The 20,991-nt window shown below is 56.1% G+C and overlaps 1 protein-coding gene across 1 annotated transcript; it reads right to left on the reverse strand.

The window, feature by feature from the left end:
• Positions 1-16,452: 16,452 nt before the first annotated feature.
• Positions 16,453-20,301, reverse strand: NMUR1 (neuromedin U receptor 1). Its single transcript, XM_040613635.1, has 3 exons — positions 20,187-20,301; positions 18,663-19,559; positions 16,453-17,369 (listed from the first exon to the last, which is right to left on the reverse strand). The coding sequence occupies exons 2-3, from the start codon at positions 19,555-19,557 to the stop codon at positions 16,966-16,968; spliced, it is 1,299 nt and encodes a 432-aa protein (XP_040469569.1). The 5' UTR covers positions 19,558-19,559; positions 20,187-20,301; the 3' UTR covers positions 16,453-16,965.
• Between the last annotated feature and the right edge of the window lie 690 nt (positions 20,302-20,991).

Raw genomic sequence — 20,991 nt, forward strand, 5'->3', positions numbered from 1 at the left:
GGGGCTGGGATCGGGCCTGCCAGCCCCTTTGCACGCCGTCGGGACAGGCTTCGCAGGCCGGCTCTGCGGCAGTTGGGCTCCGGGGATGGAGCTCAGCCCGAGCACGCTTTCTCCTTTTGGCCTTGGCAAAGGGAGGGGGCTGGAGCCTCCCCAGCGCTGCCTCTGCCCCCCCTGCCCCCCACACTCCCCCCCGGCACCTCCTTCCCAGCCCTGGGGGGCACTAAGCCCCCTCGGCCAGCCTGAAGGAGCACCCCCAGGAGCTGGTCGGTGTGCAGCTGCTGCAGCTGTGGCTGGCACAGGAGCACCCTGCAGCTGCCACCTTCCAGCGGCTCCTGGCAGGGACAAAGGACCCAACGCTGCAGAAAAAATAAACCTGTGCTCGCCTGATGAGTGCTTCCGAGTTCAGTCACTGAAAGAACACACCAGCTTTCTCCCTGTGGAGTTTTACCCCAGTGGCTATAAATTTGGGGTAGGATGACCCCAGGAATGCAGCACCCCTGTTTAACTTGCCAGTCTGCTGCCAGGCCTGAGTGGTGGTCCCCCAAGGACATGAGTGGCCTCTATTGCTGGGGCTTCCCCGCTGCCTTACACCCTCTCCCACTTTCAAAGTGGGCATCTAGCCAGCTCCTGGGGGCCCCTGACTCGCGTGTCTGTGGCTATAGCCGTTTGCCCTTCTCAGGTATGCTTGAGAGAAACCCCTAACTTGGAGAATGCAAGATGCTAGGGAGCCCTAAAGGAAAAAAAACCCACCAAACTCTCAATAAATGCAGCTGCCGTTGAGGAGACACCCCTGGGTTGCTCAGTGATACCTGAAAGCAATGGACACATTGTGGGTGAGGCAACATACCTGGCTCCTGGGCTGTCGTAGTGCCTCTTTTTCCTTTGCTGGGTGAGGAGAGGCAGTTCCAGGCAGGCAGAGTCGTAGCTGAGGGCACCTGCTCACTGAGGGGTGATGATGGGATCAGTCAACCTCTCCAGGAGAAAGCCAGCCTGTGGAGAGCCTGCCACCATCAGTCAGTACGGGGAGGGATGGAGCTGGAACAGAGGGGGACACTGCCCACTTTCCATCCCTGGTCACATACCCAGGCAGGTGGGGATCCTGCCTGGGGAAACCCCTTGTATAGGGCAGCTGGAATCTGCATGTGAAATAGTAACATCAGGCTCATGAACCACTGACTGCATCCTGCAGGAGCTGTTACCGAGTGCCCGGGGGAAGCAGCAGCACAGACTCGGGGTGGCCCGTGGGGATGCAGGGTGATGGAGATGGAGGAAGTAGAGACCTGGCAGAAATCTTTAACTATCTGAAACAAGAGCTAATTGTTCCCTCCTTATTCTGCCTGCGTGTGATGATGCAACAAAATCCCATATTATCATTGCTCGTACAGATCTGCTGCTAGTGCTGGGGTTGGCCTTGCTTCGTGCCCAGCAGGGGGCTGGTTTGCCATGGGAAAGGGACAACTGTTGCTTCAGCCAGGGGCAGTTTTGGCAGCCAGGACACTGCATGTGTCTAATAACATGATGCCAGCGGTGGGATCAGCAAAGGACTGGGCTGGCAACTGGCCAGTCTCGGTTCCCAGTCCTGACAGGGGACATCTTGGTATGGCCTGTACTCTATCTTCTCTCCCAGCAGTGTGCTCAGCTCTGGCAGGTTGTTCCTGGCGCTGGCACCTCTGAGGATGCAGCAGGACCCGATGTTTGGGGGAAGGAGCACAGCACCTGTGTGCAGACAAGTGAGAACCAACACTGCCTGCTGCACTGCGTTAATCCATGCACCACCGAGCAGGTCTGGATACGGCCCGACCGTGCCAGCTGCTGTTGTGGCCATAAAGGGCCAGGGATGTTGCAGGGAGGAGGGTAGCCAGGGGACTGTAGATGCCAGCATTTAGGCTGGGCTGTTCCCTTATATCCCACCTGTGGTCAGGACCTCCGGGCAGCCCTAGCAGTGGGCAGGAGGATGCCAGAGTGACAGCAAGGCCAGCCTTTTCCTGGGGATACACCACGTTGTAAGGCTGTCCCAGCAGCACAGCACAGCCCTGATCTTCTGCAGGTACTGCCAGAAATTTCAGGGCCAAAGGGAGGTCTGCAGAGCAGCATCAATGAGTAATTCGGCCAAAAGAGCAGGTTCAACAGCTCTGTTGGTGGAGTAAATGTATTTTTGGTGCTTTTATGGCTGTCGCTTGTTGCAGCATGTCTGCAGCTTGGGAGCATTGATCTAATTCCACAGTTAAAATGAATTTAGATCGTTTAGTAGAGACCCCAGGAGGGATTTGCCAAGGATTCAGAGTTTCTGGCACAGCAGAAAATCGTCCCCTGTGCTTATCCCCAGCCTGGCAGTGCTGGGGACACCTCGCCCGGCTGCCGCTGCCTCGGGCTGGGAGGGAGCTGGGCTGCCAGGCAGATGCGGCTCCCCAAAAGCCAGGCAGGATGGGTGACCCGCCCCGGGGAGACCCCCCCCAGAGACCCTAGGTGAGGAGAGAGTGTCCCAGGCGTGCCGTGCAGCCTGGGCCCGGTCGCTGCTGCGTGTTTCCACTAGGTGGCGACAAAGGGCCGCGGGGGGTGGGGGTGGCCCTGGCTGCCCCCAGCGCCGGGCGGGACACGCCGGGGACATCCCGGGGACATCCCGCCTGCTGGCTGCGCCATTCCCACGGAGGGGGTCTGAGAGGAGCCCCACCTTCGGTACCTGCCAGACACAAGCTGCAGCCAAGCACAGTTCGCAGAGGAAAAGTTTTACCCGTGGCAACAGGCGGCTGCTGCCCAAAACCGCCAGGGACCTCCAGCCACACACTCGCGGGGGCTCAGAGGGACGAAGCAAGCTAGAAATGCCATCAAATGTGGCCCCAAGCTCCCCAGCCTTGCTCCCCTGGCATCATGGCTCACCTGCTACATGGTCCAAGCAGTGGCCTGGCCTGGCAAAGGTAACAGAAAAAAAAATAATTAAATTTATCCATCTCAGATCTACATTAAAACCTCTTGAGCATCCCCATGTCCCACCAGCAAAGCCCCTTCCCCTGCCAACAGTGCCCACTTCACCCTGTTATGCTGCTCCCCGGCCATTTGCCTGCTGCCAGCCAGAGCCATCCCCGTGGGTACCGTGGAGCAGCTGATGGATGGTAACGCAGTGGTGTCAGCACACAGTGCTGGTTGTTTCTCTTCCCGGCTGCACAGCTCACTTCAAATAGCAGGTGGAGAAAACTCTCCCCAGGCCCTGATTAATGCAGGGCATCAAATGAGACAGGCCTGTGTGGTACCCTAATTAAGTCTTTTCTTCATTACCCACCTGGCCTTGGCCATACAGAGAGGTCAGTCCTCAAGGATGATGGCACAAAGTGGGCACAGGGCTTGCTGTGACACATGGCATTTGATTTGAGCAGCTGCACTCCAGGCCATGTCCTGCACCTTGAAACGGGCAACTCAGGACACAGTGGGCTGCAGGGATGAAAGTCAGCAGTGCCTGGCAGAGTACGGGTTCTCTTCTCTCAGGAACATCCTTTTTGAAGGTGGGATGCTGCAGGGATCGGCATGGGTCCCTGAAGCCAGACACACCCTTTGCCGCTCCCACTGGTGGTGGGTGATAACCCAGCACATCCCTCCTGCATGAGGCTGTGCCTTTTCCTGGGGTTCATGACGAGGAAAAGTCTTGGTGTCTCATACAGGGAGTTTCGTATGTGCAGTGTTTAGTCTTCTCATGACCTCCAAATATTCCTTGCATTGATTGTTCCTGGTTTCCTGGAGAGAAAAAAGGGCTTTTCTATTTCCAGGAGAAGCCAATTCCCCTGAGATGTCCCTTCTGGCAACCAGTTCCTCTCCCTAACACGCCTTGCCTGGAGCCGGCAGCAGGACCTTGCCGCCTGCCTGTGAGCCCCCAGCAAGCCCAGCAGCTGCACAGAGCCCCCGGGACAGGCGAGACTCCCCTCTGGCTCTGCTCAGTTGGAAGAACAAGTGCAGCCCTGGAAAAAATGGTGTGAGGGAAAGAAGTGGGATTGAAACAAAGAGGACTTGTATTAGGTGTGAGATAAAGAAGAGAAACCAGGCTAGGGAAATGTGGAGCAATTTGGGTGGTGAGGTGGGAGCAAACCCAAACCAGGGGATTGTTTTTTTCTTTCCTTTTTCCTTCTCAATCGAAAAAAAAAATATATCTTTGTTGAGTCCAAACTGGAAAACCAGGAATCCCCCTCCGGTTCCTCTGTTCTTGTGTATCCAAGTGAGGGGGGTGAGCTCAGCCCTGCCTTGGGAGCTACAGGCACCCACCACCCGGTGAAGGCAGTGAGCAGCGTGGCACAGTGAACCTGGGGCTTCCCCATGTCCTTACCTTTAAAAGCAGAACAGAGCCAAATGCCACCAGAGAGAGCAGAGCCACAGTGCACCAGGGACCCCGTGCAGCCCACAGGCACACACACACAGATGTGTGCCCAGTATAATGTGTCCCAGCCTCTGCCAGGGGAGCTGGCAGGTCTCAGCCAGCAGAGCCAAGTCAAAACCGTGCTTGGCACAGGCATCGGTGCCGGTGGAAGGCACACTGGGTGGCTTTAGCTTAGTGGGAAATGGGCTGTCATTTCCCCAGGGGGCTGCTGTGCTGTGTTGTCCCAGCTGAACCTGCCCCCTGAGCCCCAACCACAAGGTTTGCAAAGCTTCTGCCCCAACTTACCCGTGTGAGGGAACAGCCACCCCAAGGGTTTTCGTGCTTGCATCTGCAGGTCCAGCCACAAGCCGAGCTTTTTGGAGAGGGTCGCTTTACACTTGACTGCACCTGCAGAGCTCAAGTGACCCAGGCTAGTGTTGAGCTGTACAGACCACCCAAGTGCCTGGGGAAGGTCAGAGCTCGGGAGTCACCAGCACGGTGCCAGGGATGCTAAGCCCACCCAGCTTTCACCCTCTGTCTGCCCCAGCCTCCCCTCCGCAGCAAGCTCCATCGAAAGGAGGTTAAAAGCGGGGGCTGAAAGTACGTCCCCAGCCCGGACCCCTCTCGGGCTGTTTGTGCCTTGTCCCCGCAGCACACTGGGCTCTTTCACTTACCAGCTCTCACTGCAGAAATCCCCACTGGCAGAGCGCAAGTTAAAGTCACTGCTTTCAAACTTTCTATGACTGCAGGTAAAAATAAGACTCGGAGGAATAATTTTCCCACCGTCAGCACTGTCGAAGGCAAAACCTGGTCCTGAATGACCAATGGTGTCTCATTAAGCTGGGCGAGCGTGTGATCGTGACGCCTGCGTCCTGGGAGGGAGATGAGAACATGATTTCTTGGGAAAAGTCTTCTCCTTCCCATCCCTTACAAGCCATCAGCACATCCCCGTGCACATGAAACATCAGAGAAGCTTAAAGCAGACAATTACCCTGCATCTCTCCTGCTCAGTTTTAATTGTAGAGCAAAGAAAGAAGCCCATCGATTCATCCCGCTGGGTAATTAAATGCTTAATGCCATTGACTGTAACGACATTACGGCTCAGCAGCCCAACACTAATGCAATAATAATCGCTTATATCATGGCAAGGAAGGGGCACAAGCTGCTCCCAAGGAAAGTGATAGTTATGTGGGATGGGAGCCTGCACTGGAAATCCTTAGGGCCTGAATTAGTGCCCTGCAGTTCACAATTAGTGATGCCCTGCAGAAGTGAGAGCTTCTCCCGAGGAGCAGGGGAACAGGGAAGGGCTAGAAGGACAGGCAGCCCCTATCCCAGGGAAGCCCCCCGGCCATGCAGTGGATGGGCAGTGGGGGTGGGGGTCTGGGCTCTCAGCATCAGTGCTGTCCCCAGCACAGATCTGAGATGTAAGCTGTGGGATCACGAAGATAAATCTGAGCAGAGCAACCCTTTCATAACAAGCCATGGTGCAGGCACGAGCAGGGTCTGCCCACCTCCTCCCAGGGACTATATTTCCAATAATGAGCTGGCTGCTTTAGCGTATTTATTATGCAGATGTTGTGGAGCACAGGGCAGAGGCTGCACATTGCCTGAGGTTAACAGCATCAAAACGTGGCTGAGTGAGCACAGCCAGAGGGTGATTTGCTCACTGGGAAAGGCAGCATTGACCCTCAAAGCGTGGCGTGCCAGCGGGTACCATGCACTCCCTGAGGAGTCTCACCTGCTGAAGGATGTACCTTGCTATGGTGGCTGCACAGCATCCCACCTGCAGGGACTTCAGAGCCTGGCACGTGGCAGGAGTCCCATGGTCAGGCAGGCTGGAGAAGGCCGGTTCACAGGAGGTGGAGGAAGGAAGGACCTGCAACAGCACGCAGAGAGGGGACCCTTCACAAGACCATCCTCTGCTGAGTTTTTTCCCACCTCCCCATGAGCAAGGCATTGCCCCTCCAGCCGTGGCACACTGGGTTAACCCAGCAGCTCACCTGTAGCCACTTCGAGGGACAGAGCAGACACAGCCTAAAAAGCCACCAGAGGCATAATTTCCATCTCAGGTCTCAAATCCACATTGGCAAGCCCCTGCCTAAGGATAAGGAGAAACTCTGCAGCCCTTTCTGGCCTCCAGCATGAAAACCAAAAGTACTTGCAATTTTCTCTGAGCAAATACAAATGCAGATCATGCTGTCAAACCCTCATTCGATTTGTTTCTCTGGTGGCTCTGCACCATTTGCCTTCATTACTTTCTCTGCCCCATGCCATAGTCCAGTAAGGTAGCATCTGACCAATAAAAGGTCCATTCATATAATTTACAAGTAGTTGGCACTTTCTGCCTCGCCTGCGAGAATGGGCTCCCTGGGTAGCCTGTTGCTTGGAAAAAAAGGGGCTTTTACAGTAATTCTGAGTAGGATAAGTAACCTCCAAGCACTGTTTATAGCATGATTTAGCCTTGTGAAGTTGCAATTCTCCCAAAGATTTGATTCATAGCTTGAAATTGAACCCTTTAAGTATATTTCTTTACACGGTCTTTAAAACAAAAAAAAAGGCTGGAAAGAAGGAAAGGTCCTTTCCTACAGCCCCCAGGGACAAGGAAGAAGGTGCCTCCAGCTCTTTGGAAGCAGTCATAGGGGGACACTGAGTCAGGGGAGGAGGAATACCTGGTGCTCCCAGTCTCCCGCCTCACCAGGTGAGGCAGCCCTGACTGGGTGAGCTGCTGCATTTCCTCTAGAAAAGCCTTTCTGAGACCAAGTTTAGCCTAAATACATACCTATGTTGGTACGTATGTATGTGTAACAGCCTCGCTAAGGGTGTGTTGTGGTGTTAGGAGTGAAACACATTTCCTGAGGATGCTGTGAGGGTAAGGGAAGCACATTGCTGTTGCTGGGTCTTGGTACCCCTTTGCTCTGAGTCTTCAGGACATGCCCATGCAGTGATGGGCAGAGACTGTGGTCTGTGCCACGGAGCAGTGCTCGCTCTGCACCCATCTTTTGGGAGCAGAATGAATCATCACCGCTATGGGTGCCAAACCCAGCACCCTCCAGGCTGTGAGCCTCGTAGTCTTGTGCCTAAACTTGCTGAAATTGGTTGAGGCTCTTGTAAGGCAAGTGGTGTTGACCTGCGCTTTTTGGTTGAGGAGCACCTGAACCGGTCCTGCTGCTTCACTGGGGCTCACCCTGTGCCCGTATCCTCACCCTGGCTCAGGGCATCCCTCCCAGGGAAACTGAGCTCCTCCGCACAAGGTGTCTCCCACCACAGCACCAGCATTGCCCAGACCTTGAAGGTGATAAAACACCCCAGGCGGATGAGCCACAGCCTGGGAGGGAGAAAATCTGTCTATGTAAGGAGATCGCACTGGGAGAAAGGTCCAGAAGAGAAAGGGGAAATTTCAAGGAAAGCCCAAATGTCTCTAGCCACAGTCATGCCAGGTTTCTTTATTTGAATGGGGTTTCCTTAACCTTCTGTTTTCAAACGGCTCCGTCACATTGCAGGTGAAGGCTGCCAGTGTACAGAGAGGAGACAGGCAGTTTCTGTACGAGCCTGGCCCGAGCGCTCCCGCACACCAGGACAGCAGCAGCACAGGGGTTAACACTGAGCCTGGTCTCACCGTCCACCTTCTGCCCAAAAACCTTGTTGGGGCTAATGAAGTGATCCTGCAGCTCAGCCAAGAGCTGCTTCCACCCCTGGCAAAGGCAGGGGAGACAAGCGCATCCCAAGTCCCTGACCCCAACACCAGCTTTGCTGGAAAACCAGCTAAAGGCAAACCATAATGGATCTAGAAGAGCACCGAGGTGTACTTGCACTGCCATTAGTGCAGGATTTGTGCAGTGCTGCATAGCCTAAACCTTCAACTTCTAGGTATTAAAAGGTGCATTTAGCACTGAAAGGACTGGAGGGTGCAAAAATACACCAAGCATGGAGAGTCCTGCTTTGCTCACTCATAGTCAGTCCTCTTTCTTTCCCCCAGTGCCTTGGACCCAAGTGGGTATTTGCACAAAATCAGGATTGTTCTGCTAGCTCTGCTTCTGCCCTTGTTCTCACCTGCAGAAAGGAGATCATCCTTCTGTCACCACTGAGGCTGGACTAGAGGCAGTGAACTGGGGGGGGACAGCGTTCAGAGGGGACGTCAGCATCAATGTGGTGGCTCATGGGAAAATGCCTGGATGTTTTCTGCAAAAAAACCATTAAATCTATCTCTTGGGGGATGAGCCTGTTTTTGTGGGGCTGGCACCACGCACAAAGCAGCCTCTTGGATGAGGGGAAAATCAGACCAGAAGGTCCTGAAGATGCTGACAAGTGCCCATCGGCCACATCACACCTGCAAGCATCCCAGCTGCCAAAAACAGTTACCCTGTGAATTCTCCCCCCCTGGTGCCATGGCACAGGAGAGGACCCATCCTCACCAGCAAGGAGGGGATGTGGCTGAAGCAAGTCTCTTGGCAGGGCGGGGCTGTGGTGGGACCATATTGCCCTGCCGCTCACGCTTGGAGATGCTCTGGCTCCCTCTGGGTGCCGAATGGAAAGGATACCGGGTTGCTTGGCCCGGTCTTTTCTATTGTTTTAAATTGTTCTCCCAATTTTTGGCTCAAGCACAGTCAGGCTTTGTGACCAACATTATCACTGGCATGTAAAAGCCAGATGAAGGGGGCTGGAGACCCCCAAACCTGTTTCAAGTAGGTTTTGGGAGAAAGTCACCAGCGATGCACAGGTTTTCTCACTGCTGACCCCAGCCCCCCCCCCCCCCCCCCCATGGGCAGAATGAAATTGCACAAGTGTCAGCCAAAGGCTCTGCTCAGCTCTGGAGCTGTTGTGCCAGGGGGATGGTAAACTTTAGGGGTGAGGAAGCAGGTCAAGAGCTGGGAGGAACAACGAGCAGGTGCAGGGACCTCTCAAAGGCTGGTGTTCCCAGCAAGGAGGGAGGTGCTCTCAAATATGACTCGTCAGACCACCTCAGCTCCAGGGATGGGTGGTCTCCTACTGCAGCCCCTGGCTTTTGGAATAGGGTTAAACTCCATTACATCTCCCGGTTATATCTGCACAGGACAATCAGCAGAGAGGCAAATTCTCTTTCCAGGAGGAAAAACCTTTAAATTCTTCAGTTGCCACACTCACTGGATGCAAACATGTTCTTTTCAGTCCCATTTTCACCTTTACTGTGTTTTCTTTCCTTTAGTTTTTTGTTGCTGTATATTTAATTCAGCCATCCACCACAGTCAATAGAAATCACTCCCACCTGTCTCCCTTCTTCCATGGCAGGGGATCAAGAAGTCCTTACCCAGCCCTCCTCTTGCAGGGCTCCCAGCTCACACAGATGATGCTCTCGCATGGCACTCGCTGCTGTTGTGTTTCAGGCTCCTGCCAGATGGACTCACCGCCTGCGAGCTGGGGATTGCCACAGAAAAATAGACATGAAACCCAGCTCAAACCATTTGCTTTTCCATCTGTGCAAGGCGGTTTTTTAAATCAGCCCCAGCAGAGAGGCTTGGAGCTGGAGCCAGGATGAGTTTGGACAACTGAAGAGCAGGAGAGAGATGCAGATCTTCCTTTAACCAGAGCAGAAATCACTCGAAAACACCAGGAGGAGCAAAAAGCTCTTAAACAGAGAGGCACAGACCAGGATGTGAATAAAAGGCAGTACCTGGAAAAAGGGAGCTTGAGCCTGGGGTCGCCAACAGGCTCCTGGGATAGCTAGGAGCTCTAGGTGGGGGAAGAGATGAGCAGGGCAGGCAGCAGCAATACCTTCCCCTGTTCCTCATTAATACAGCAGTAAGGCTTGATGGGTCTCCTCAATTATAATGGCTTTCTTGTCATTAACTTGATTTCTTTCTGGTGACAGCAGCAGCAAATTGGCCCCAGCTGTTCTGAGCATGAGATGAGAAATTAAAAGGAATTAATCCAAGCAAGTGCTGGAGGGGTTGGTGTGAAGGGGTGAGGATGCTCTGGGCCAGTGATAACCTGAGGGCTGCAGTAATGGGAGTAGTGGGAGATGTCAGGAAGGGAGGAAGTGGCATCAGGGCTTATGTTTCCCCCTACAAGCAGGATGCTGAAAAGCAGGTGCCTACCACAGCAGGGTCTGACCAGGGAGGGGTTACCCATATGTGTGCTGAGGCCACTGCCATGGGAGTTGTGGGTTGTGGGATCTGGCCCGGTCAAGACAGACAGACAACCTATAGGGATGCTTTTGGGGGTGAAAGTTACCTGAAAGCAACTTGGACCAACAAGCCAAAAGCCTGCCCTGAGGAAAGCAGGACCTTGTCCACCACTTGCCATAAGCCTGCAGCCCCCTGGGAAGGTCCCCTGGCTGGGGGATGAAGGAGGGCAGTGCTGCTGAGCTTCTTGATGAGCCTGCACAGGCAAGTGTCAGGCAGCAAAGGGTTTTTATCAGCTGTCCCTGCAGAGGTCAGGCACAGGAGCTGAGGAAATCCAGGTCTATTTATTTATGTGTCTTTATTTTCTGCTGCCTGTTGGCAGCTCCTGTGCCTGCAGGTGCCTGCTGGCCGAGGCATGGAGAGAGGCTTGTGTGGGGAAGCCGCTCTGTCCTGTCCCTGCCAAATACCCACTGGGGACCTGTGTCCTCCCCTCCTGGCAGCCCCAGGCTGATTCCTGTGTGAAATACAGCTCTTGGTCAGATGCAAGCTCTGGGTGTGGGAAGGGATGTCTCACACTTGGTCTCAGCATCATTAATGTGAGATGGTCGTTAATGTGAGACAGTCACTCTACCTGCTGAGGAAAGATAACAAGAAAGATGTGTTTGTCTTCCAGATGCCTCTCAGACAGTTTTCTCCAATGTGCCACATTAAATAGTCCCAAACCAAGAAGACAAACTCACCCTGGCTGCTGTGATAAGCACAAAGAATGATAAAACCCTGTAATTAAAGTCTGCTGCTATAGTAATGTGGCAGCTGGGGTCTAGCCCTGAGTGCGGGTCTGCATCGGGTTTTTACTTGTTTTCATTGCAAACTCATTTCGGAGTGGGTCAGCCCGGGTACTGCCAGGTGCTCTGCGTGCCAGGAGGGAGGGGAAGGTGTCTGGGCACGGTGGGGGAGCAAGGGCTGTTGTTCCTTTCCTGACTTTGTAACGCAGACCACATCCTTAGCAAAAGCAAATACCTTCAAAACCACATTTGAAGAAGAGCTGACCTTATAGAAAAAGCACTGACCTGTGAGGAGGCATTTCCCCTCAAGGGATTCCACCACTGCCCCTGGGAACTTGTGCTCATATTTCACTGGTCCTAAATGTATACAAAGCCAGATAAGTTAGGTTTTCCCAGCCTGAGCATCCCAGCCTTCCTCTCCATGCTGGAATTTGTTCCACCCCAATGAGGACCGGAGAGGTGGTGCCCCCTCATCCTCCAAATCCCACACAGGGGACCAGGGCAGATCCCTGGGATGTGTGCACTGAGGACCTGAAACACAGCTTGTGTGGGCTGTGGGGAAGCCCTTTGCAGACTGTTGTCCTCCAGCTCAGTCTCCGAGTCCTGCGCTGGCTCTCCCCAAGCCCTGGGGACCTGCTCAGGGTCAGTGGGGGGGGCTTGGGCTGCCTGATACCCCCAGCCCCAACCAGTTGTTAGCAATCCCTCCTTGCCCCAGAGGTCTGCCATCCAGCCAGCTTTAATCCACTTACTGACATGCTAATTATGCATCACTTTCATTTCTTAATCAAAGTGTCGCCATGAACCAGTTTAAGCATCACACAGGCTCTGCTGACAACAATTCTGTCATCTTTAGCAACAACACATCGCGATGGGAGAAGGTGGGAGACAGACTGTCTCTTCTAACCTGTTGCGGTGCGGTTTGGATCCTGCCCCAGGTGAAGCTTGTGAAGGTGTCCAGTGGCTTCAACGGGCCGCTTTGCCCCTGAAAATGTCCCTGCACATTGCTGCTAGGCTGTGGGCAAGGGCACTGTGTGTTGCACCTCTGTCCTTCCCATCACCCTGCTGTGAGGACATGAGGACGGTGGTATTTCAGGCAGGGAGGTCCTTAGATAACACACAGACCTTCACTTCTTGGAGATGCCCTTTGCCCTTCTGGCCCCAGTGTGTCCAGTCCCTGCATGCCCTAAGGCAGGCAGAGGTGGGATGCGGGGAGCCCATCCCTTCCCTGCATCTGGCCCAGCCCCTCCAGGGCTGTTGGGTTGCTGTGACATGGAGAAGAAGGTCCCCAGTGCAGGTGACAGTCACATTGCACCTTGGCTGAGTCAGCCTGAGCATCCAGAGCCGTGGCTGTGCTCCTCCACCCAGGCCCTTGGGGTGGGCTCTGCTCCCCCCCCCCCCCCCCCCCACCTCTTCCCAGCCTCCCTGCAATGCGCAGCTCCTGGGAAGCTGGTTCCTGGGTGGGTCCTGGCTCTTTGGGAAGCCACCAAGGAGCTGGGGAGGAAGGTGGGCTGCCTTCGGTGTGGGGCTAATAGCTGTGCCTACAGGTGTCCCCAAGGAGCAGAATCAAATCCTACATATATTTCTCTCACCCTATTAGTCCTCCCGCCTACCTCTATGCTGCCCATCACCAGCCTGTAGACACTAGGTGTTAGCTTTCCACTGCCACCACTGGCCTGGAGTAAGAGGGATAACTGAAATATTGTTCAAAAAAAATATTTTTTTTTAACACCTAAATCTGTACCACGCTCAAACCCAGCACATACAGTGGTTTCCTGACATTTACGTTTTTCTGCTTTCCCGCTCTCTTTACAAAGTCTGGATTCTCGGTGGGAAAGGCTGCCGTGCCACATCCATGGCCAGGCAGCCCGAATCTGCCCCACCACCTGACCCCAGCCAGGGACCGCTCACCCCCAGGCACGCAATGGCTTTGCCAAATTCGTGCTGTATGAGTTTTCCCCATACCACTGCTGTGCAAAGGAAGAAAAACCCAACTCTTCCCTTGGCTTATTGAAGAGGGGCGGCAAGAAATCCACTGGTGCTCTCCGGAGCCATCCATCAGGGCTCCAAATATATGAGGCAATTGCTGTAAAACTTGAATTTGGCTCTGTAAAACAAAACAAAACAAAAAAAAAAACCACCAAAAACCCAACCAAACCAAAACACCCCGTGCCTGCTGCAAACAGCCACAGTACAAAAAAAAAGCCTTACAAGGCTGGGGCAGCCTCATAGATAGATTGCTTTTTAATCCTCAAAGCTACGGTGATAAATCTTTTTATTGGAAGCTCCGGAGATACTGTGTCACTCAGGGCATGCAGCAGTGCGGGGGAGGGGGAAAGAGCTCCACAAGCTGCTGGGAGAGAGGGAGTCTCTTGGGAGCAGGGCCAGACGTGATGGAGGAGGGATGGGTGCTTGCTGCAGGGGTGCTGAGTGGGCACGGGCTGGGGGGGACAGGAGGGCTCCTTCGGGGCTGGGAGTGGGTGGTTAAGCAGGAACCTGCTGTTGGACAGACATGCTGTAAATCTGGGAGGACAGATGGACAACTGTTGGGGAACAGCCCAAACAACAAAGGAAACAAAGTGTTTGGAGAGGAGACGGTGGCATGGAGCCCGACCTGGCCACGTGCTCCGTGTTGCAGGGACAGAGCTGCTTCCCCCAGCTCTGAGAGATGACCCGGAGCAACAGCTTCCACACGCTCCCCCCAGCTCCCGGCCCCCCAGCACCACTCTGCTCCGTGCCCTCTGGGCTCCCTTGGGTTCTGGAAGGATCATTTGGCTGCTGAGAACTCCCGGGCAGCGTTTTGGGACCCCCCTTCCCCTACACCCATCCTGTGGCGGTTGATCCCCCCGGCCAGTTACACATGTATGAGGAGTGGGAGCAATTCGCCCCATCCCTGGCTACTGCTGCCTCCCCGCCCCCCCCCCCCGCCCCCCCCGCCCCCCCCAAGGCTCTGGCTTCTGTACCACCTCCCCGGCAGAAATAATCCCTCCAATTTATACCGGGAAGGTGGCAGGGAACCAGGCTGACCCCAAGGGCGCAGGTGAGCAGGGAGCATCCTCCTTGGAGCAAACAGGCACCGTAATTCCCTTCCTGGGGGCTGCAACAAGCCCGAGCCAGGCAGGAGCCAGCAGCCGCTGCCCTCCTGCTGATGGAGATGTGTAAAACCCTCCCTGTGAAACCACTCTCAGAGACGCGTTCCTTTTCTATTAGGTTTCATGCCCTGACTGCAGCTTTTACTAAAATTAATTATGGGATTAAAGGACTAGCCTGGGAGCCTTCAGTTGCAACATCTCTCATGAGCCCAGCTGGCACACGGTACCTGGGGACTTGGGGTTTTTCTCCACACGCTGTCACAAAACCCTGGTCAGGGGAGCAAAGTTTGCCCATGCATCTCCACCCAGGAGGTGCCACCAGCCACACTGCAGCTGCAGCTTTGGCAAGCCTTTGGGATGCTTTCCAGGGCGATCCCTGGCCGAGCTGGGGGGGTCAGGGGGCAGGCAGTGGGGCAGCCCCCAGCATGGCCACCTGACACACCAGGGCCTCAGCAGCACATTGCCCTCCTGCATCTCAGAGAGGGGAATTTGGAGTAGCCAAGGAGGACAGGCAGTCCCCGATGAGGAGACAGCAGGGCAGCTGGGGACACAAGGCTGGATGAAGGCAAAGCCAGTGCCTCACCTTTCCGGCTGCTCTGAACTCCACTCCAGCTGTGCTGAGTCCCAGGACACCCCCAAAAAACCCCGGGGGGAGACACACTGTCCTCTGGCACTGACCAAGCAGCTCGAGCTGCAGTGGCCACAGCCGTACCCTTGAGCTGCCTGGTTGCTCACAAGCACGGGGATGCGCCCTCCCAGCTCACAGCAAAGGGACCCTGAATCTCCACACGGGCAGCTGTTGCTGCATGATTAAACACTGTTGACCTCCCACTGAAAAGCCATTCCCTGGAGATCTGTGGCTGGGTGAAGTGACATGGGGCAATAACTGCCATCAAGGAGACATCAGTCATGTCCACCTGCACAGCAGTTACGAGGGGCCCTGCACGGCTACCAGGGTGCTGTCCCCTGCCAGGACCATCAGTGATGAGAGCCGGAAAGGGAAGGAAATAGATGGATCTTGATGCTCTTGGCCATGCTGACATCATCTGGAGAGAGGCTGTGAGCAGCCAGCAGGACCCTGAAGCTCAAAGTTACCACAGCCCCATGCCCACCCTCACCCCGCAGCACACAGCAGGACCCCACAAACACTTTGCCCATGGCAGATCCTGCTGTGGGTATGGGGAGCTGACCCCACTGCCCCTGAACCAGAGACCAGGTCAATGGGGGCAGGAGGGAGTTTGCAAGCCCCAAATCCCACCCATTCTTTGTTGCTGGCCTGGCTGTGGCTCCATATGATGTGCTTAGGAGGGGCTGGAAGGAGAGCAGCAGCTGCCAGCACTCTGTCTGGAGCTCGATCCTCTGGTATTTGTGCTCAGGTCCCCAGGTGAGCCCCACAGGTACATCCATGCTGCCCAGAGGCACAGCCATGGGATGCCAAGCCAGGGGAGCAACCAGGGCTGGGGAAGATGTGTAAGCCAAGAGCTCAAGCTGCTTGGCCAGCCCCTCAGGTGGCATTCTGGACCCTCAATATTTCATCCTGTGGGAGGACCTGGCATACACCAGGAAGTCAGCAGCATTGATCACAGACAGTAAATCGATGGGTCCTTCCAGCCCGTGGGAGCGTGACCAGCCAGCCCGCATCCCGTGGCATTTTCATGACATTTTGCGAGCTGCATGTCTGGGGACAAATTGATCGCCACCGCTCTGGAGGCAGCTTCCCCTCTGCAATGGCCCCAACCTCAGCTCAACCCGAGCATCCCTGACACCAAGAAGGGTGCTGCTCATGCCTTCCCTGCCGTGCTGTTCCCTGAGCCTGGCCAGGCCCACAGGCAGCAGAGCTCACGGGCAGAGCTGGTGGGACACCCCTGGTGCCCATCACCCTGGCACTGGCCTGCCTGTCACTGCCCAGGAGGATGGCCCAGGTTCAGTCCTGAGCTGGGAGCAGAGCTGGGTCCAGGGGGATGCAACCAGGGCACAAAGCAGGTCAATGGCATTTTTAATTCTCAGTGAGGATCAGCCCATGCAGGGCGGGGAGGGAGGGCTCCACACACTCCCCAGGGGTGCAGGGGCCCATGGTGAGCTGAGGAAGAGGAGGGTGGCACCCACCAGGTGTGAGTCAGAGAGGGGAGAGCAGGGCATATTCATGGGGAACATGGACAGGCATAGCGCTGTGCCTTGGTGCTGCAGGCAGCCTGGGACTCCCATTGTCCCATATTTTCCCCCACAGATTCCAGCTCCTGAGGGAGCAGCTGTACTTCTTCCCTTGCCCTCATGGGCTCGGGATGCAGGGCAGGAGGAAGGCTGGGAGCAGGGAGCCACACCAGCACCCTGCAGCCAGACACTGGCTGGCACCACTGAAGAGATGTGCAATAAAATAAGGGGCACGTTGATGCCAGAGGGCCCTGGGGAGGTCTCCAGAGATAAGGCACCCACAAACTTTTTCATCCAGGGCACAACAGCATGGCCACTGCCACCATGTCCCTGGAGCAGCACTGTCAAGAGAACCAGTCTTTGCATCCCAGTGGGATGGCACAGAGAGGCAGGGATGCCTCCATCTCTCCTGCCCCGATCCCCACCATGGGATGGGTGCCATAGTCAGGGGGATGCTGGTGGTGGGGAAAGCTGACCCCCGTCCCCCTGTGTCCTCCCACTCTTCAGCAGAGGGATGTTGCATGGGTGGTGGCCTGGCCACCCTCCACCTCCTCGAGCTCAAACTCGTCAGCATCGGAGAGGGGCAGCCCATTGGTGCCAGGCATGGGCTCGCACTCCGTGCTGCGGGTGGTGGTGCGGGTGACGCTGGGTGAGTATTTCCGTGACCGCAGTGGGCCGTGGCCAACATGGCACATCACCTCCTTGAACATCTCCCGGAAGCGGGTGGACATCAGGTTGTAGAGGATGGGGTTGGCGGCTGAGCTCAGGTAGAAGAAGACGCCTGAGATGATGTGGACATACTGGAACATGTGGAGCATATGGCTGGTCCAGGTGGAGACGAAGCTCCAGACAAGGCGGTCTGTGTGGAAGGGGGCCCAGCAGATCCCGAACACCACCACCAGCACAACTGTGGGAGCCGAGGAGCTGCTGTTACTGAGGGGATGGGACTCACCCCCCAAGGGTCCTCCAGTCCCTGGCCAAGCGCTGCCCCGTTTTGGCTTTGGCCATAGCAAAGAACACCCAAAAAAGCACGGGAGAGGGAAAGGATGAGGGGAAGGGGGAGAGGGGAAGGACCCCCCCAGTGCCTTTTTGACTTGCTGTGGAGAGGCTGGAGGTCTGGACAGGATCTCCCTCCCTCCAACTCCTGCCAGGCTGCTCCAGGCACTGCTGCACCATGTGTCTCTGCTCCCCATCAGCAGGCAGCTGGCCCTGCCACAGCCCCAGGGCCATGCAGCATGGCTGGGGGATGCCCCTGTGGGCATCCAGCCTCCAGGAACCCTGCCACCCTCACCAGCAAAGTCCAAGGAGCAAGAGCTATTTGTGCCCTTTCCTTCTGCTCTGGTTTTGGAGGGTTTTTTATAACCCCGCTCTGCTGATGGAAAGGAAATTGGGTGATGTATAGGTGGTCCTGGGGTCCCCTGCCCTGCCCATGCCACGCTGCATCTGCATTGCACGCAAGGGACAGGTCCCCCTTTGTCCCCATCCCAGCCCTGGTGCTGAGGGAAGCGGGGTTACCACTTGTCTGGGACATGGCGGAGAAGCAGCCCTGGCCCTGCGGATGGACTGTGCTGGGCAACCTGCCATCACTGTACCATCACGGGGCTGGGAGCACGCGGAGGTCAGCGTGCCGGGGAGAGAAAGCTAGCCAAGGGCAGCCGGCTGCCACTGCCAAGAAGGGGGCCAGGGGCTGCAGGGACAGAACTGGGGAGGGAAGCAGGAACACAGAGCGGTGGGATGGAGGGATGCTCCAGACCAGCCTTGGGTCAGTGCATCATTGCCCCAGGACAGTTGCAGAGGCTGTGGGACTGGGTAGGAATGATCCCCCCCTGGGAAATACCACCACCACCACCACCACCAGACCAGCATGCGAGGTCTGTCTGGGGGACAGGGAGCAGGTTCCCCCATCCCAACCCACCTCCTTTCCCTTTCTCACCCAGCACTTTCATTGAGAAGGAGAGGTCTCATGGCTAGGAAGGAGCTGGCGTAAGCAACCCTCACTGGTGGACTGGAGCCACCAGATCTGTCTTTGCCCTGATATCCCACAAGCAAGCCCCGCAGCCTTCCTCTGAGACAGCTCTGCTTCGGTGCTCTAGACCACCTGTGCCTCAGTTTCCCCCCCAGCACCCTTCCAACAGAGCCTTGGGAGATACTCCCTGGCTCTGCCCATCCCCAGCATCACACTCCCCAGCATCAGACTCACACAGCATCTTTGTGACCTGCCTCCTCTTGACTTTCTTCTGCCCCCGGGTGTTGTGGCACTTGCCGCTGCCGCTGGACTTCGCTCCCAAGGTCTCCAACATCTTTTCCTTCTTGAGCTGCAGGCCAATGAGCAGATAGAGGACACTGATGGTTCCCATGGGCAGGAAGAAGAAGACAATGGTGGTAATCTGGATGATGAGGTTGTAGGTCAAGCGTGGCTTCACCAGGGTGCAGATCTCCGAATCAGGCACCCGCCCCCGGCCAGGCACGTAGAGAGGCTGCAGCCCATGGAGGCTGGTGTTGGGGATGGAGCAGATGACCGACAAGACCCAAATAGTGATGATGACCCTCTTGGCGTGGTTCCTGGTCACCACATACTTGGCCTTGAGTGGATGCACCACAGCGATGTAGCGCTCCACGCTCAGGGCTGTGACATTGAGGATGGAAGCGAAGCAGACGGCCTCGAAGAGCAACGTCTTGAAATAGCAGCCGCTGGCACCCAGCAGGAAGGGGTAGTTGCTCCACATGTCATACAGCTCCAGCGGCATCCCCAGCAGCAGCACCAGCAGGTCGGACACAGCCAGGCTGAACAGGTAGTAGTTGGTGGGGGTCCTCATGAACCGGTGCCGGAGGATGACAATGCAGGTGAGTGTGTTGCCCACAGCCCCCACCACAAAGATCATCAGGTAGATGACACAGACTGGGACAAAGAAGCTAGACCGTCGGGGTCCCAGGTACTTATCCCGCAGCTGTTCCTCTGTCAGGTTGGCATCCTTGGGGTCGAACAAGGTCGCTCGGTGAGTCCTGTTGCAGAGATCAGGGCTGATGGGCTCCACAGGAAAGTCTTGCTGAGGCAGGGGGAACTCAGGGCTGGAGCAGCTGATGTACGGATTCATGGCTGCGGAGAGACGGGGAGGTTTGTGGCATGCTATCCCAACCCCTCTGTTGCCCCTGCTCCCTCTGCCCCTCTCCCCACTGGTGTTAGGTTCCCAGTATGACGCTGATCGCCACAGCTCTGCACCCTTGCAGCCATCCTACCCCAGCCACAGCCTTTCTTGGGAAACCATCCAAAATCTACCCCCCACCCTCCCTCCAGGGTTCCCAAGCACTCCTTGTCCTATTTCCCACTCACAAACAACTCCTCAGCCTTTTGCCCCCTTGATGGGGGATGTTAGCAAAGCTCTCCCTTTTCCCTGCTCCCCAAAGTAGAGCAGGGTACAGCCCCAAAGCCAACCCCAAAAATCGATCCCAGCTCCAACTCTACCGGCCGTGCAGAGGAGCTGACAGGGTGACCGTAAAACAGCCAGAAGGAAAATTGATTTTCCAGCCCAAGAAGGACGTATGGCTTGCTGAGAAGCTCCAGATGAAGGCTGAGGTCCCACCACTCCTGCGCCACACAGGGTCGGGCTGGGGAGGGAGCATGGGAGGGGATGGATACTCACTGCCTTAAGAGGCAGGCTAATGAAATCCTGCCGCCGCTCTCTCCCCCGAGCTCAGCTCCGAGAAGCTGCCTGTCCTTACCCACCTTCTCCCTCTCGTCCTCCATCAGAGAGAGGCTGGCGAGTGAGCCGGGGGCTTCCTCTCCCACCGCTGGGGCAGCAAAACCCGGCACCGAGACCCTACCCCTGCTGGGGGCTGGCTCCTGGTTCACAAAGCAGCGCTGCTGAAAAGATGCTCTTCAGAGAGAGGAAATAACGTTAAAGTAATAAACTCCACTGACTCTAAGACAGTCCCGGGGGAGGGAGGTGCAGCCGCCTCCAGCCCCACCAGCAGCCTTCGCAACGCAGGGATTTGCCATTTGCGTGGCCTGCGTGGCGCGGCATCCATCAGCCCCGCTGCCATCCTGACACTGCCAGGCATGGGGGTCTGCACAGCACCCACCGCTCGTCTGGGCTCGTCTGGGGAGATGCAGAGGGCCCCAGCCGCTTCCTGGGGTCTCCCCGCTTCCAGATGTCCAACCCCTGGGTTACCCGAGTCACTCCCCCTTGGACCAGCTGGCTCCAGCTGGCTCCCCTCACACTTCAGAGGGAGGAAGTTGCTGCACTCGCAGTGTCACCCCTTGCTCCGCACCGGGGTCTGCTCCCTCCCTGTACCCAGTGTCTGTCTGTCTGTGCTCCCACCTGTCCTCTGTGCTGGCACCCAGTCCTGCGGACACCCCCAGCCGCAGGGCAGCGTTCCTGCTCGGCAGCTGTGTAGCTGCATGCAGACCCATTGCACACACACACTTGTACATAAATGTGTGCAGACATGCAAACAAATACATACATACACACACAAACATGCCTACACACACATATACATGCACACACATACATGCCTACACACATACA

This window comes from Falco naumanni, chromosome 13 (assembly GCF_017639655.2).
Source record: "Falco naumanni isolate bFalNau1 chromosome 13, bFalNau1.pat, whole genome shotgun sequence".
NCBI lineage: Eukaryota > Metazoa > Chordata > Aves > Falconiformes > Falconidae > Falco > Falco naumanni.